Raw genomic sequence first — 13,789 nt, 5'->3', positions numbered from 1 at the left:
CGTGTCCTCTTCTGTAGACAACCAACCTCCAGGACAGTCCCTCCTCACATTCCCACCAGTCTGCTCTCTCCCCTCTGCCTACTCCCAGCCCCAAGGCCTGGGCTTTGTCCTATCCCCCAAAGGAAAAAGAGTCCAAGCCAACAGAAAGAAAGGTCCACAGGCTTTTTAATGGTGTGATGGCTACTTCCCTTCCGAGACCCGATCTAATCATGACAGCGGCTTCCAGGGTGCTGGGGTGGGGATGGACAGGTGCAAGGTGGGCAGAGGCCATGCAGTGACTAGGAGGGGTGGAGAGGGTGTTACATTCTGTTTGGCATGTAAACATTCTTCAGTAGCTTCCCCAGGGAGGGGAAGGGCAACTCCCTGCCCCTCACCCCATGCTCACCAGGGCTGATTCCCCCTGACCCCACCCCAGCTGAGAAGACTGTGCAAGCCAGGCCCCTGCGAGGAGCTGGGAAGGGGGCAGCCCACATATTGGGGGCACAGCTCCTCACCTGCACCCTCTTCGTGCACAGTGCGCTGGGGAGGGGAGGCATGTTCTGGGGTGAGCAGACCTGCATCTGAGCCAGTGACACAGGCTGTGGCGATGGGGAAATGCTGGAGGGTGTGGTGGTGGTGTGACACTCTTTTATAGAGAAGGGGCTCAGGACTGGGAGGGCTTGGTGGGCAGGAATGGGTGCCCAAGCGGGAGGAGACTGCAGTGGGAGGTGGGGGCACTGGAAGGTGTGTTTTCCTCTGCCCTAGACCCTTCCGAGGGGGGCGGGGAGGGGCAGAGTCAGTACCCTAGCTCCCCCACACACTTACCCCATCCCCTCCTCCCCTACCTCGGTGACATTCAATGACGCAGAGGCCTGAGGTCAGTTGGGAGCCCTAGGGAGGTCCGGAATCCCAAGGGCAGACAGGGTTTTGTGTCTCTGCCCAGCTCGAGTGCTGGGTGAAGCTAGAGTGTGGGATGGGTTTGGGGCTCTCTCAGGCCGCCCCCTTTTTCCTCCCAACACCAAACCAGGGTGTTGTTGGTCCTGGGGCAGGGGTGAGGCTGGGGGGCCCTACATTCACGGTTCGGTTGGTGGCAAGGAGCAGGCCCAGGACCTGGGCACCAGGGGTCATGCCCTGGTCCCCACCTGGCACGAGCTGATTGTCATTCGAAGAAGCTCTAGGTGGGAAGGCGTGGCCCCTCCTCCACCCCCTCTGCTGGACCCAGAGGGCAGTAGAGGCCTTGGGATGGGTCTCGGGTTGACAAAGAGGGCTCTGTCTGGAGAGGTTTCCTGAGTGTTCTGGGAGCTTCTGCGTCAGTGAAGGGTGAACCTTGAAGGCCATTCACCCTGGAGTCCTCCCCTGGGCTGGTCTGCAGAGAAGCCACCACCTTGGCATAGAAGCAGCAGCCCAAGCCTGCCAACACTCCATCAGGGGCTTCAGCTGGTGCCACCAGGCTTCTCTCGGGGCCGATTTCCTCACGGGCATCCTTCTAAGTGATGGAGGCTGGATGCTGCCAGACCACTAGGGCAGGCTGGGGCCTTTATTCCTCTTCCCCGGGTTGTCTTGCCCTGCTCTCTGTGACCCAGGGAAGAACAGAGGGGCCATGCCAGAGGACAGAAGCTGTGGGTGCCGAGGATGGAGGAAGAACGCAGGGGACCTGTCCCAAATGGGCAGGGTTGACTATCCCCTCTGCAGCCCCTTGGCCCATATGTAGGCAGTTGAGGCTGATGATGAGTGGGGATGAGCTATGCAGGAGCCAGACCCAGGAGGAGGCCCCATATCCATTCATGGAGCAGCGTAGGCCTCGCCCTCTGCAGGGACTGCTCAGCTGCATGGGCTGGATTAGGATAAGAGGGGACAGGCTGAAGGGTGAGCTGGAGGTGGAGGGCACTGGGGCTGGACCCATCATAGAAACGTACAGTCCAGAAGTGAGAAGGGCCTTTCTGCCTCGAGTCCAGGGGCCAGCTGTCAGTCTGTCTGCCTATTTCTGCTCTCTCTCCGGCGGGGGAGATGATGGTCTGATCCAGTCCACTCTCCAGAGCCAGGAGGACAGAGAGGGTGATGCAGCCAGAACTGGGTTCCTGAATCTCCAAAGGGCCAGGGCAGAGAAGATGATAACCAGTCATTCTCCACCCCCATTGAATTCAGGAGAGAGAGAAGTTGGCTGAAACTGCAGTAGGCAAGATTGAGGTTAGATGGCAAGAAGGAATTCCTGATGGTGAGGGGTCCTGAGCACTAGATCAGGGGACCACGGGAAGGGGTGAAACATTTTTTAAAGCCCTGCTCCCCCTGCCCCACCCCGCAACTTCCCACTGGGAAACACTTGCCCAGGAAAGCAGCCCCCGCACACTTGATGGTTCCCACACAAACTTAGGGGAAGGGGGTCATTGTACCCTAGAGGTGCGAGGGAGCACCCTTCTCCCATCACCTGCCCACTACTTCCCACAGGGGTGTCAAGGACAGTGCTGACTCTGGGGCAGGTCAGATCTGCCCCCTCACACCTGAGTAGACCAATGGCTCCTAGGTCTCACCTCTCCAACTCCAGTCTGGCAGCTGAGAAGAGGTCTTTCCAACCACCTGAGCTCCCAGGGGATGGTGGGATTAGCCCCTAGTGGGAGGCTGGAGCCTCCATTTCTGGAATTTGAGGCTGCCTTTCCAAAAAGGGGGGCAGTGGGAGGGGGGACTTTGGCTGGAAGAGGGTCAGGAGGAGGGAAAGACGCCGCAGGATGTGTAAGCAGAGTTCCCTAGTGGGGCATGGGGGACAGCAGAGGCCTGGTGGGTGAGCAGGGGTCCCCATTAGTGGAGTCCTTGGTGAAAAGTCGCTGAGCCTTCCCCGGGGCGGAGGGTGAGCCTGTCCCACCTGAAGGGCAGCAGGAGGAGAGGCGGAGAAGGGGAAGGATGGGGAGGCGGGCGCTCCCCCGGGCCCAGTGCCCCGATTGGCAGGGCTGGCGGGTGGTCGCTGCGTGTGCTGGCGCGCGTCCTCGCGGGTGCAGGCGGGAAGCTGGGTGCACGGGTGGCGCGCGTGAGGCGCCTAAGGCTGTGCTGGGAGCTGTTTCAGTGTGGCCGGCTGCGGGTGGGGGGCCGGGGTGAGGGTGGGGGGCCGCAGAGAGCCGCGCGCATCATTATCTGGCCCCCGCCCGACTCTCCGCGACCCCCGCCCGGCCTTTGGTTGCTGCGCGCTGAGTCTGGACTTTCCCTCTGGGTCCTTTCTTGGGGCCCCCCAAAGGGGAGGGGGTGCCTTCAGGCTGCGCCCGGGCCTGCGGGGCGCCCCGGAGTGGGGCGGGCCCAGGGCGGGCCTGGTGCGAAGGGGAGGGGCTCTCTTTTCGGGACAAGGACCGGCTCCGTGGGGACGCGCTGGGATGGTGCGCGGAGGAGGCAGGGAGGCCCGGACTACGCGGAGCTGGGGGCCTGGTGCCGGCTGGGGCTCGCCCGGGGCCCGGGCCTCGGCCGGAGGGCTGTTTGGGACGGAGGTCAGCAGCAATGGCCGTCCCTGGGGGCTTCTGCAGCTGGAGCCTGTGGAAGATGCGAGAGGAGGGCAAAGAAACAAAAGGAGAGACAGTTTCAGAATCTCCCTGGGCACTGAGCCCCGGAGTCGTGCATCCTCAGAGGTGGATGAGCCTGAGGATGAGACCTTAGCAAAGACGATCAAACCGAGGCAAACAAACTGAGGCGTGGTGCCCCGTCCTCCAGGACGGGGCCTCTAAGGGTCACCCTCCCCCACCCCATCCCCCCCACCCCCGACCCGGGCTGCTAACAAAAGAGCTTGCTGCATGCTTTCTCTGATGTTTCATCTTTACATTCTACTGTATTATATACTCGTGCTTATATTAATACGGGTCATGTTTTCTCCCAACTATTCTAGCCTTTATCTTTGAGCCTCAAATGCCCGGTGGCACACCAGAGACTGTATGTGGACCCCAATATCCCCCATCAACCTTTCCCAAGCCTGCCTCCTTGACATCCCTCCAGACACTCCTTTGAGCCCAGTGCCAGGGCTGGGACCCAAGTCAGAAGAGAGACTTGGTTGGGGAGGTGTCGCTGAATTATCAGTATCCCTTGCCTCCAGAAAAGCCTCCCCTGGAGAAAGCCTCTGCCACCCCCCCACCCCCCCCCCCCCCCCCCCCCCCCCCCCCACCCCCCCCCCCCCCCCCCCCCCCCCCCCCCCCCCCCCCCCCCCCCCCCCCCCCCCCCCCCCCCCCCCCCCCCCCCCCCCCCCCCCCCCCCCCCCCCCCCCCCCCCCCCCACCCCCCCCCCCCCCCCCCCCCCCCCCCCCCCCCCCCCCCCCCCCCCCCCCCCCCCCCCCCCCCCCCCCCCCCCCCCCCCCCCCACCCCCCCCCCCCCCCCCCACCCCCCCCCCCCCCCCCCCCCCCCCCCCCCCCTCCCCCCCCCCCACCCCCCCCCCACCCCCTCCACCCCCCCCCCCCCCCCCCCCCCCCCCCCCCCCCCCCCCCCCCCCCCCCCCCCCCCCCCCCCCACCGCCCCCCCCCCCCCCCCCCCCCCCCACCGCCCCCCCCCCCCCCCCCCCCCCCCCCCCCCCCCACCCCCCCCACCCCCCCCCCCCCCCCCACCGCCCTCCACCCCCCCCCCCCCCCCCCACCCCCCCCCCCCCCCCCCCCCCCCCCCCCCCCCCCCACCCCCCCCACCCCCCCCCCCCCCCCCCCCCCCCCCCCCCACCGCCCCCCCCCCCCCCACCCCCGCCCCGGGGACTGGCAGCGGTTTCTCACCTGCTGGTGATGGCTGTGTCAGATGCTGGGGCCGCACCTTGGGGTCTGTCGGGGGGCTGCTGGGCTGTGGCAGGCGTGGGCATGCGGACGCTAATGGGGCGGGGGATCCGGCTCCGGGTGGCAGCTGCCCGCCCGGCTTTCTTGGGCACTGCAGGCTCGGAGGCAGGCGTGTCCTCCTCGGAGCCTGTGCCTGAGAGAGTCTCAGAGGCACGGCGTTGCTCCTCGCTGGAAGAAGACGAGGCCCCAGAGGCCAGGCGCAGTAGCAGGCGGCCCTGCCTCTTTTCCATCACCAGCCGCGCCAGGTCTTGCTGCGGTCGGGCCCTCTTGCCCCACCGCTCTTTGGCCGACAGTGAGCCGGAGGGCTCCGAGCCTGTGTCCTCCTCAGACAGCAGGACAGGGATTCGGCTCCTGGGGCGAGGGCCTGGCACAGCGTGGCGACTAGGAGAGATGGTGGCCAGTTTTTCGGGGCCTGGCTCCAGCAGGGACACGGGGGCAGGCCCATCAGCCAGGGCTGGGCCGTTGGGCAGTGAGTCTGCGGTCACCTCCAAGGGGCCACTCCCCGGGGGTGCTGACGGGACACAGCTCTCCAGCCCTGACAGGGCAATGCCGTTCTCCAGGTGTGCGGAGGCCCCTTCCTCCGCCACCCTCCCATCAGAGGTCACCTCCAGGCCCAGCTCACCCCCAGAGCTGAGCTCCTCAGACCGGGAGGCTTGTCCACCGGAAGACATGACATTGAGGTGGGTTTTCTCCGCAATGTGCACAAAGGTCCTCTCAACTTTGGTGAAGGGTGAGGAGGTGACTGCCGCTCCCCCTGCCCCCATGGCCACTGCTCCTGTCCCCGGCCCTGCCCCAGGCCCGGGGGGCTTGGGCTCGGACTTGAGGACGGAGGACAGGGTGCCTGGCTCCGACACATCCAGCTGGCTGCCAGTGGGCTGGGGCCGCTCCTGCTGTGGGGTGAGGACGGCCATAGTGCCCAGGTCGGGGTCGGGGGCCAGGTCGGCAGTGACGGGCGACTTCTTCATGTCACCAGGGGAGACGAGCACCAGCGTTTTGGAGCCCTCCTCAGGCTCTAGGTCCCCGTCAGCCATCGAGGCCCGGCCCCTGGACTCTTTCTGGTCGTCAGCCAGCAGCGTGGAAGGCGCACCCTCCTGGCTCCGGTCTGTGCTCCTCTCGCTGCCCTCACTGCTGGAGCCGCTGTGTGGCCCCAGAACCTCCCCCAGGGCCACTGCCTCCTCCTCCTCCTCCTCCTCCTCCTCCTCATCTTCCTCCTCCTCATCCTCTTCTTCCTCCTCCTCTTCCTCCTCTTCTTCCTCTTCCTCCTCCTCCTCCTCCTCCTCTTCCTCCTTCCCATTTGTTTGAGGCTGAGCAGGAGCCAGTGGGACCTGGGGGGGTGTGAGTAGCATGTGCGAGAAGCCCACCCTCCGGACCCTGTTGAGCAGCCGAGCCCGTTCTCGGTAATCGGAGAGATCCTTCTTGAAGTCCTGGTAGGGCAGGCTCAGGGGCACAGCTCGTGGGAGACCGTTCACCTCAAACGGGGGTGCCACAGAGAATACCTGCAAGGGGCATACACAGGGACCCACTGAGGTCACTGCCCTGCTCCTGGGCCTGACTGCACCCCCAGTCTTGGAGGCCCACCAGAGTGTGAGTTCCACTAGAGCAGGCACGGAGGCTTGTTTTGTTCATTGTTCCATCCCCGGAGCCTAGGCTGGTCCCTGGGACCTAGTAGCTGCTCAATAAATCTCTGATGATTGTTTCCATGCTCCAGGTCCCCTGGAAGTCCCAGGCCTTTATCCCGGTGGCTTTTCCATCTCCCAGTCTCCCCTTTACCCCTACTCCTCTCCTGTATCCTACGTGTACCCTGAAACCCAGAGCCAACTGTAGTTAAGTCAACAGAAGAAAATGACAACTGCAAGCTATCATAGCCACCATATAGATCAACCCTTCCTTAGGTCCAGAGAGGAGCAGCAAATGTCTGGGTTGCCCTCACTGCCTCCTCACAGAGTATAGTTCCTCTGTAGCCAGGGAGTTGGCTTCAGGGCCACCAGAACCTGTCCGGGCAAAGTTTGGGCCATCCTCCACCCTGTGAAGTACAGGCTGGGTCCCTGGAGCTCCAGCTCTGTTCCCACCTGCCTGTCAGCCAGGACGTTTTCAGCCCTCTGTAGGTGCATTTTGAGTCTACACTTCTCCAGAAAGTCACAGCCAGCCTATGAAAGACAGTTCCTTTTCACTTGATTACTTGTGTCCCTTGGAAGTTTTGGGCAGAGTCCTTGGCCATGCGATGGCATGTTCTTGGTTTTCTAGACTCTTACCACATCTCCCCTGAGCCTTCTTCCTTCCAGACTCAAAAGACCTGAGCATCTTACCAGGGCCTCCACTGCTATGTCTTCTCTAGCTCCACCCTTGTCAATCACACACATCCCTGGGCACCCACACAGCACCAGGCCCCATCAGGGCTGACATGGCTTTGTTCCTGGGGGGATGGTACTGACTTTGTTAGCCTTTTGAACACACAGGGCTTCTGTTTTCTGAAACACAGCCCTTGCAGACCCAAAGCCCTGGATGGGCTCCAACACCTTCAGGGGCCATCCAGACTCTCAGGGAGTCCTGCCAGGCATTCCTCTTGAACATCTGTGTCTGCTGTCCTATCCCCATGGGCACAGCCCTGTCCTGCCTGGTGGTTCCCCAGCCACGGGCCTGATTTTTTTTTTTTTTTCCATTCTACATTGCTCATCCGTTCTTCCTACAGCTGCCCAAGTGATCTTCCTGAAACTTAAATCGGATCTCATTTCCCCTTGTTTCAAACCTGCAGAAACCTATGGTGGGCCCCACAGCCCTCTGGAGATAGTCCCAATCCTTGGCTTGGCATATGAGCATCCTCACTCCTCCCCACCTCTCCCTACCTCACCCCACCCCAGCCCAGCCCATGATCTGGCTCCTACCTTCTGCTCCAACCTCACTTTGCTCCCCTGCTTACATTCCAGCAGCTCTCAAAATGCAGTTTTCTCGTACTTCTGATCCTTCCCTAGGCAGCTTCCTCTGCCCAGGGGTCCATCCCTCTCTCTCTACTGACATAACAAATTCCTCGTCTTCTTCCAGCACCCAGCTCAAACAGCTCATTTGCCCAAAATCCTTTTGTCCACCCACCAAGCAGACTTCACCACTCTCCTTATTTTCCCACATCCCTCCTTCACAGAACTTTCCACCCTCTATTTCACAGGCACACCTTTACATGGTTCTCTCTCCTGATAAATGGTGAGCCTCCTAAGGGTTTTGCATTCATGCATACATGTGTAAAGTCCTTGAATGTCTATTGTCTTGGTCACTGTGTTAGAGGCTGTAAATTTGTGGATCAACAAGACAGACCTGGTCCTTGTTTTCATGGAGTGTGCAGTCTCTAGATTAGGAAGTGAGATGGGGATAATACATACTCCACAAAGGCTGTGACCAGAAACAAGGTCATATAAGCAGTGGATCTGGCTTATAGCAGTGGATTGATAAATGTTAGCTCCCTCTCAACCCCATCCCACCCCCGCCTCCTACCCCCTGCTCTGGCTTACCCTAGTTTGAAGATCATTACCTCCCTCCTCAATCCCAGAAACTCCTGGATGCCATACCTATGGAGGCAGGGAAAGAAGAGGCTCTCCAGCTGAGGTCTCTTTGCTCAACCCATAGGCAGGTGGAGGAGAAGGAATCCACAAGGCCAAGATTTTGCTCAAGGCTGTGACTTCTCCCCTCCTTAACTGTCATAACCTTCCTCGTGCAAGACAAGATAGTGTCAGACATCAGACAGGACCCCAGCACACTCCAGAGTGTGTTCTGATTATGTGTTTCTCCTGTCTGGCTCAGAACCCACCCACCCAGTATCAGATACATCCTACTCAGCAGGGGTACCCTTCAACCCCACCAAACCACTCTTTCTCAGCAGAATCTCAGCCTATTTTCCTGCCCATCTCTGACTCTTTGGGCATCCCTGTTAGAACGATCTTTGCCCCTGCCATCTGGCCAGTTCTTGGATCTCTCTGGAAAAGCCCCATCCAAAGGATGGATCCTCTGCTCACAGTGCCCACGTTAGATGCTCATAAGTGGAATCCTCTCCCCTTCCGTCTCAAAGCCCTCCCCTTCCATTACATGGGAGGGATGAGGGATCCCCACTGGAAATCAGGCATCACTGATAATATCAGACTAGGAAACTGAGGCCTAGAGAGAGGCATCAATAGGCCTGAGTCACAGAGGCACACCAGTCAGGCCAGCCCAGAACTCAGAATTCTTTCCACTGCCTTAGTGGCCTCTCACCATCCCAAGTGGCGAAACTCAGGACCCTCTGCCCTTCAGCAGAGCCGTGAACCTCAGAGAAGACACAGATTTACCCTAAGGGTCACCCTGGCCTGGGCATGCTTGGTTTTCTGTTTCAGAGCCCCTTCCCATCTGGCTCCAACTTGGGGAGCACCAGGCCTGGAGGCACCCCTCCTCCTCCTCGAGAGCAGGAAGCCCTCCCTCACCCTTTCTGGCCTCTCCTGGATGCCTAAGTCCAGTGAGTATTCACCTGTTCACCCGGGTGATCCTGTGCCCTTTCAATCAGCCAGCGATCCCTGGGCAGCCCCTGTGTGCTTGGCCCTCCAGGCCTGAGGACACCACGGGAGGGGCACAGCAGCGACACTCCCCTGTTCTGCCTCAGAGGGAAGAGACAGTGCTGGCTGTCAGCAAGGGGAAGCCAGCGTCCGGGGCAGCCCACACCTTCCTGCTCCCTTCTCAGGGCAGGAACATGGTATGACTTCAATTTGCTTTCTATGGTTCTCCAGCCTGCTTGGCATAGCGGTATTTGGGGATGCTTTTTAAAAATACAGAGCCCTAAGTCCTACTCCGCAGATTCTGCTAGGTCAGAGATAAGCCCAGAAATCTGTTTCACAGCTCCCTGGTGACTCGGATGGAGTTGGGCCAAAGGCAGATGCGGTGAGGGTGTGGGAGGAGGGGAGGCAGAGAATGAAAGCCTCAGCCCTCCCCCTTTGTCCGCTGAGCCCCGAGCAGAGGCATGTGGCCTTGTCAGCTTCAGAGCTCAGCCCAAGTCCATGTTTACTCCAGTCAGCCGGAAAAGTGAACAGAGGCAGACGGACCAGACTCCAAACTGACCCTGCCGCCAGCAAAACCAGGCTCTCCTCAGCCTTGACTCCCCTACTATTGACACTGGAGACAGGTTACTCCCCACACCCCCATCCGCACACAGCACCCATTGAGCAACTCTCTGACCTGGACCCAGGCCAAGCCCAGACTCATCAGTCCACAGTCCCAAGGTCAAAGAAGGCGGGCTGCCCGGGGACAAGAGGACTATGAGCTCCGACACCCCCGCCACTGCCCAGTGGGGAGGGCTTTGTGCCTCTCACAGCAGTGCCCCCCAGCCCCAGAGCAGCTGCCCAGCACATACCTCTTCGCCCCCGCCACAGGAACCCCCACTCCCATTGCCATAACTGCCTAGACTGACAGAGATGAGAGGTCAGCAGGGTACCTCCTCTGCTGGACTCTACCTTTCCCAGAGTCTTTGCCCATCTCTCTGGGTCTCTACACTCAAACCACATCTGCCAGGCCAAGAGCCCTCCCTCTGCTCTTCACCCCCCATCCAGGGGTGCCACCCACACCTGGCACCCTGGCCCATGGCAGTCATCTGGGTGAAAGGGGTAAGATGACCTGGGAAGACAGCTGCTACCCTAAGTCTCTACAGATCCTCATACACTTGACCCCAGATCTCAGTGCCCGCCCCGGCTGCCCCAGGGCAAAGACCTCTCAGTGCCCTGGGGGGTCAAAAAACGCAGCTGTAGCTTGCCCTTTCTCACCACCACACTTGCTTCAGGCCCCAAGGGGAAACATATTAGTATCTTCCTCTTTTGGCGCTATGGCTGCAGGCCTGTGGGGGTGGGGTGGGGGACAGTGAGACGGTGAGCCCCCTTCCCCTTTGACTCCCTCTCTCTGCAATCTCTACAGTCTCTGCGACCCTCTTCTTTGGGTCCACCCTCTCCTTGACCTAGTTCTCCCTCAACAGGCATTCTAGCCCTGAGTTCCCTGGGTTCTGCACAATCCAATCTCTCACTGATTCCCCTCAACAGACCATTCTCCCCCAGGCCGGGGTTCCTTCAGATCCCGCCATCAGGGCAGGGGACAGGGAGCAGGAGAAGGCTCCCTGAGGTCTCCTCACAGGGTTCTCTGCTATTCTGGCTTCCCACCCCCACCGCACACTTGGCCATAATTGTCTGATCCACCGACAACTGATTATCACCTTCCGGCTCCCCATCCCCCCTCCAGCAAGCTGGCCATTTCCAGTCAGGCCAGAGACCAGAGTCCACCCGCAAAGCCCTCCTCGGGATGAAAGAAGACCGCCAGCCAGCCACAGCAGTTAAGTGTTGCTCAAGTCCAACTAGGTTGAAACTTCCTAGGGTCCCCTCCCTCTCCCCACTTTGGCCTGTCTTAGCTGCTGGCTAACGTAGGAGTGGGGCTGGATCCACTGATCTGAAATTTGCCATCCCCCATCCACCACCCCATCTCTGATTCAGCAAAAGACTAGCCCCTGGCCTCTGCGCAGTCCTGCGACCCCAGAAGTGGTGGGTTAGAAAGGAGGAGGAGGAAAGAAAGCAGGCGAGGCGCAGGTTCCTGGAAGGCGTCTTTAATCAGAATTTGGTAGTACACAAGCTCTCCGGATTGTCTGCATTAACATACAGGGACTTTAAAAGGCACAAGATCCCTTGCACAGCGACACCTGACGGCGGGGCGCCCCCCACCCCCGCCCTGCGTGGCCGTGTGCGCGGGGGTGCAGAGTCCGTGTCCTACCCCCTCCCCCCAACCCCGGCGGCGCCGCGCGTGTGCGTGTCGGTTTCAAGTGTTGGATTTGTACAGTACTCGCAGTCTAGGGGCAGGGGCTCAGTGCATGCTCTTCTACCTGGGCCCTGGAGGGTGGGGGGGCCCTGACGCCACTCTGTACACTGAGGACACACCCCGGAGAGAGAGAAAGGAAAAAAAAAAGCGTCCCATCTTCGCGCGTGTGTGGTTTTGAAGTTTTTCGTGCATGCTTATGGCTGGCCAGGGTCGGGAAATAGTGCAAGCTTATAGTACAGTATTATTGCAGTACAAAATGGGGGGCGGGGAGTTATGATGGGATGGGGAGGCCCAGGAATAAACAGGCTGGGATTCGGGACCTCCAGGAGGATCCTCTCGCCAACCCCCTTCCCATCCCTGCCTCCCGATGCCGGGAGGGGGCTCCTCGGGCCCCTGGAGGGAAAAGGCTGCGCTGGGCCCTCGGCGAGCTTCCCCATCCCACCAGACAAACCTCCCAGCGGGGCAGGGGCCAGCCCTCTCCTCATTCAATACTGATGGCCACAAGGGCCCAGAACCCCACTCCTCTCCCACCGAAGCCCCTCCAAGTGGCTGGGGGTGGGGGTGGGGAAGGAGTCGACGGAGCAAGTGCAAAGGAAGCAGATGTTGGTCCCTGAGTTTTATTTGCGGGGATGGGGAGAGAGAAGAGCTGGAAGTGGGGGCATGTTTGGGGACCCCCAGGGCCCTCTGTGGTGTAAGTTGGGTGGGGCAGGAGACACGGAGGCTGGGGCTGGGGCCAAAAGGGGGGGGGTGTTGGGTGGCTCTGAGAGACCTAGGCTCAAAGCTTGGCTCCCCCTCAACTCTGGGCTCTTTGGCATCCAATTGCAAGGCCAATTTATTTGGGGCAGGGAGGGGTAGGGGCAGCCCTGTAGGCGGTGAGGTAACAGGAATCCGGTGTGGGCGACCCGGGCTTTTGAAGCCCGGAATTGGCCAGCTCCCTCTCCCAGCCCTAGTCAGCACCCTGCCCTGGAGCACGGAAGGGCGAGCCTTCACACCCGTCCCGCTCCACCCCGGGCCGGGGACCCGGCGGCCCAGAGCCGGCGGAGGGGAGCCAACTCAACCTTAGCGCGCGGCGGGGCGGGAGGCGGCGGGCGGCTGTGGGGCGAGAACCCGGGAAGGACTTTAGCAGCAGGCAGCTCGGCGGGGAGGGGAAGCAGAGGCTGACGCCCGGGGGCGCCCAGGAGGATTACTCTGGCGACGTGAGCGGCGTGGCTCGAGCTGGGGGACTCGGAGCCCGGGCGGTCGCCTGGTGACGCCGCGTAGCAGCTAGTTAAAAAGACTGGAACGTACATTCGTGGTGCAACGGCCGCGGGGGCGGGGACAAAAGGGAATGTAGGGGATGGGGGTCCCAATACAGTGATAAACCTGCCAGAGGGGCCCGGAAACACGATCCTCGCGCTCTCCCGGGCCGGGCCGCTAGTCTGCTGTCCGGAGAGTGCATGAAGTGTGCGCGCAGCTACTTCATGTGTAGGGGGTGTGTGTGTGTGTAGGGGGTGTGTGTGTGTAGCAGAGAGAGAGCCTGTTAGTCGTGGCAAGGTGAACCCCAGACCCCGCACCCTGACAGCCTGTGCGGGTAAAAGGGAGAGTAGGTGGTGGGACGCACGGCGGAACCAAGTGGAAGCGGAGGTCTCGGAAGGTTTCCATAGTCCTTTGGGCTTCACTGACCCTCCTCCCCACGGCTTCTCAACTCTTCCCTTGAGGGCTGGGGTCGCCGTTCAGGCCCAGGGGCTCCCTAAACTGGGAAGCCCACTGGGTGGTGGGGGAAACCATTGGGGATGTTTGAGGGTTGTTGTCCTCAGTCTAGGAGCCTCTCCCTTAGGGAGAAGGATGCTTTAAAATTTTCAGAGGCTGACCCCACCAGTCCTGGGGGCACCTCTGTCCCTAATAGGAATAATGCAAACTTTGGGGACATGCCCCCCAACTTAAGGAGAGTGATCTGCCACGCTCCTTGTTACCAAGGACTGCCCATGGGGGTGGGCTGATTCCTGCCCTATGGGGTGGAATCCAGTGGAATTTGGGAGTTGGGTGGGGTGGTGTTCAGGCTTTCCTTAGAGGTCTATGCCTCCATCCTCAGGTACCAAATCAACCCGAGCAGGGGATATCGCATTCTCTATGCTTCCATAGCCAGTGACCCCCAGAGCCTACCTATGCATGGTCCTCTCTGATCACCCAATTAGACACACTGCCACGGCTCCTCTGCTCACCCAGTGGCCCAGACCTCCCAACCACTGCCT

General features: G+C 60.9%; 1 protein-coding gene across 2 annotated transcripts in view; it reads right to left on the bottom strand.

Annotated features, from left to right (window-relative positions):
• Positions 1-148: 148 nt before the first annotated feature.
• The window catches only part of TTBK1 (tau tubulin kinase 1), a 42,175-nt gene continuing 28,534 nt past the window's right edge, over positions 149-13,789 (bottom strand). For both annotated transcript variants that reach the window (XM_070778020.1, XM_070778021.1), the window contains 2 exons: positions 4,701-6,253; positions 149-3,489 (listed from right to left, as the gene is read on the bottom strand). In XM_070778020.1, coding sequence (XP_070634121.1) covers positions 3,099-3,489; positions 4,701-6,253 — 1,944 coding nt within the window. In that variant the 3' untranslated portion in view covers positions 149-3,098. The remainder of the gene's footprint in view (positions 3,490-4,700; positions 6,254-13,789) is intronic.

The sequence above is a fragment of the Bos indicus genome, chromosome 23, assembly GCF_029378745.1.
Source record: "Bos indicus isolate NIAB-ARS_2022 breed Sahiwal x Tharparkar chromosome 23, NIAB-ARS_B.indTharparkar_mat_pri_1.0, whole genome shotgun sequence".
Lineage (NCBI taxonomy): Eukaryota > Metazoa > Chordata > Mammalia > Artiodactyla > Bovidae > Bos > Bos indicus.
The sequence above is the reverse complement of the archived record's forward strand: the minus strand, read 5'-3'. Positions and strand labels throughout refer to the sequence as shown.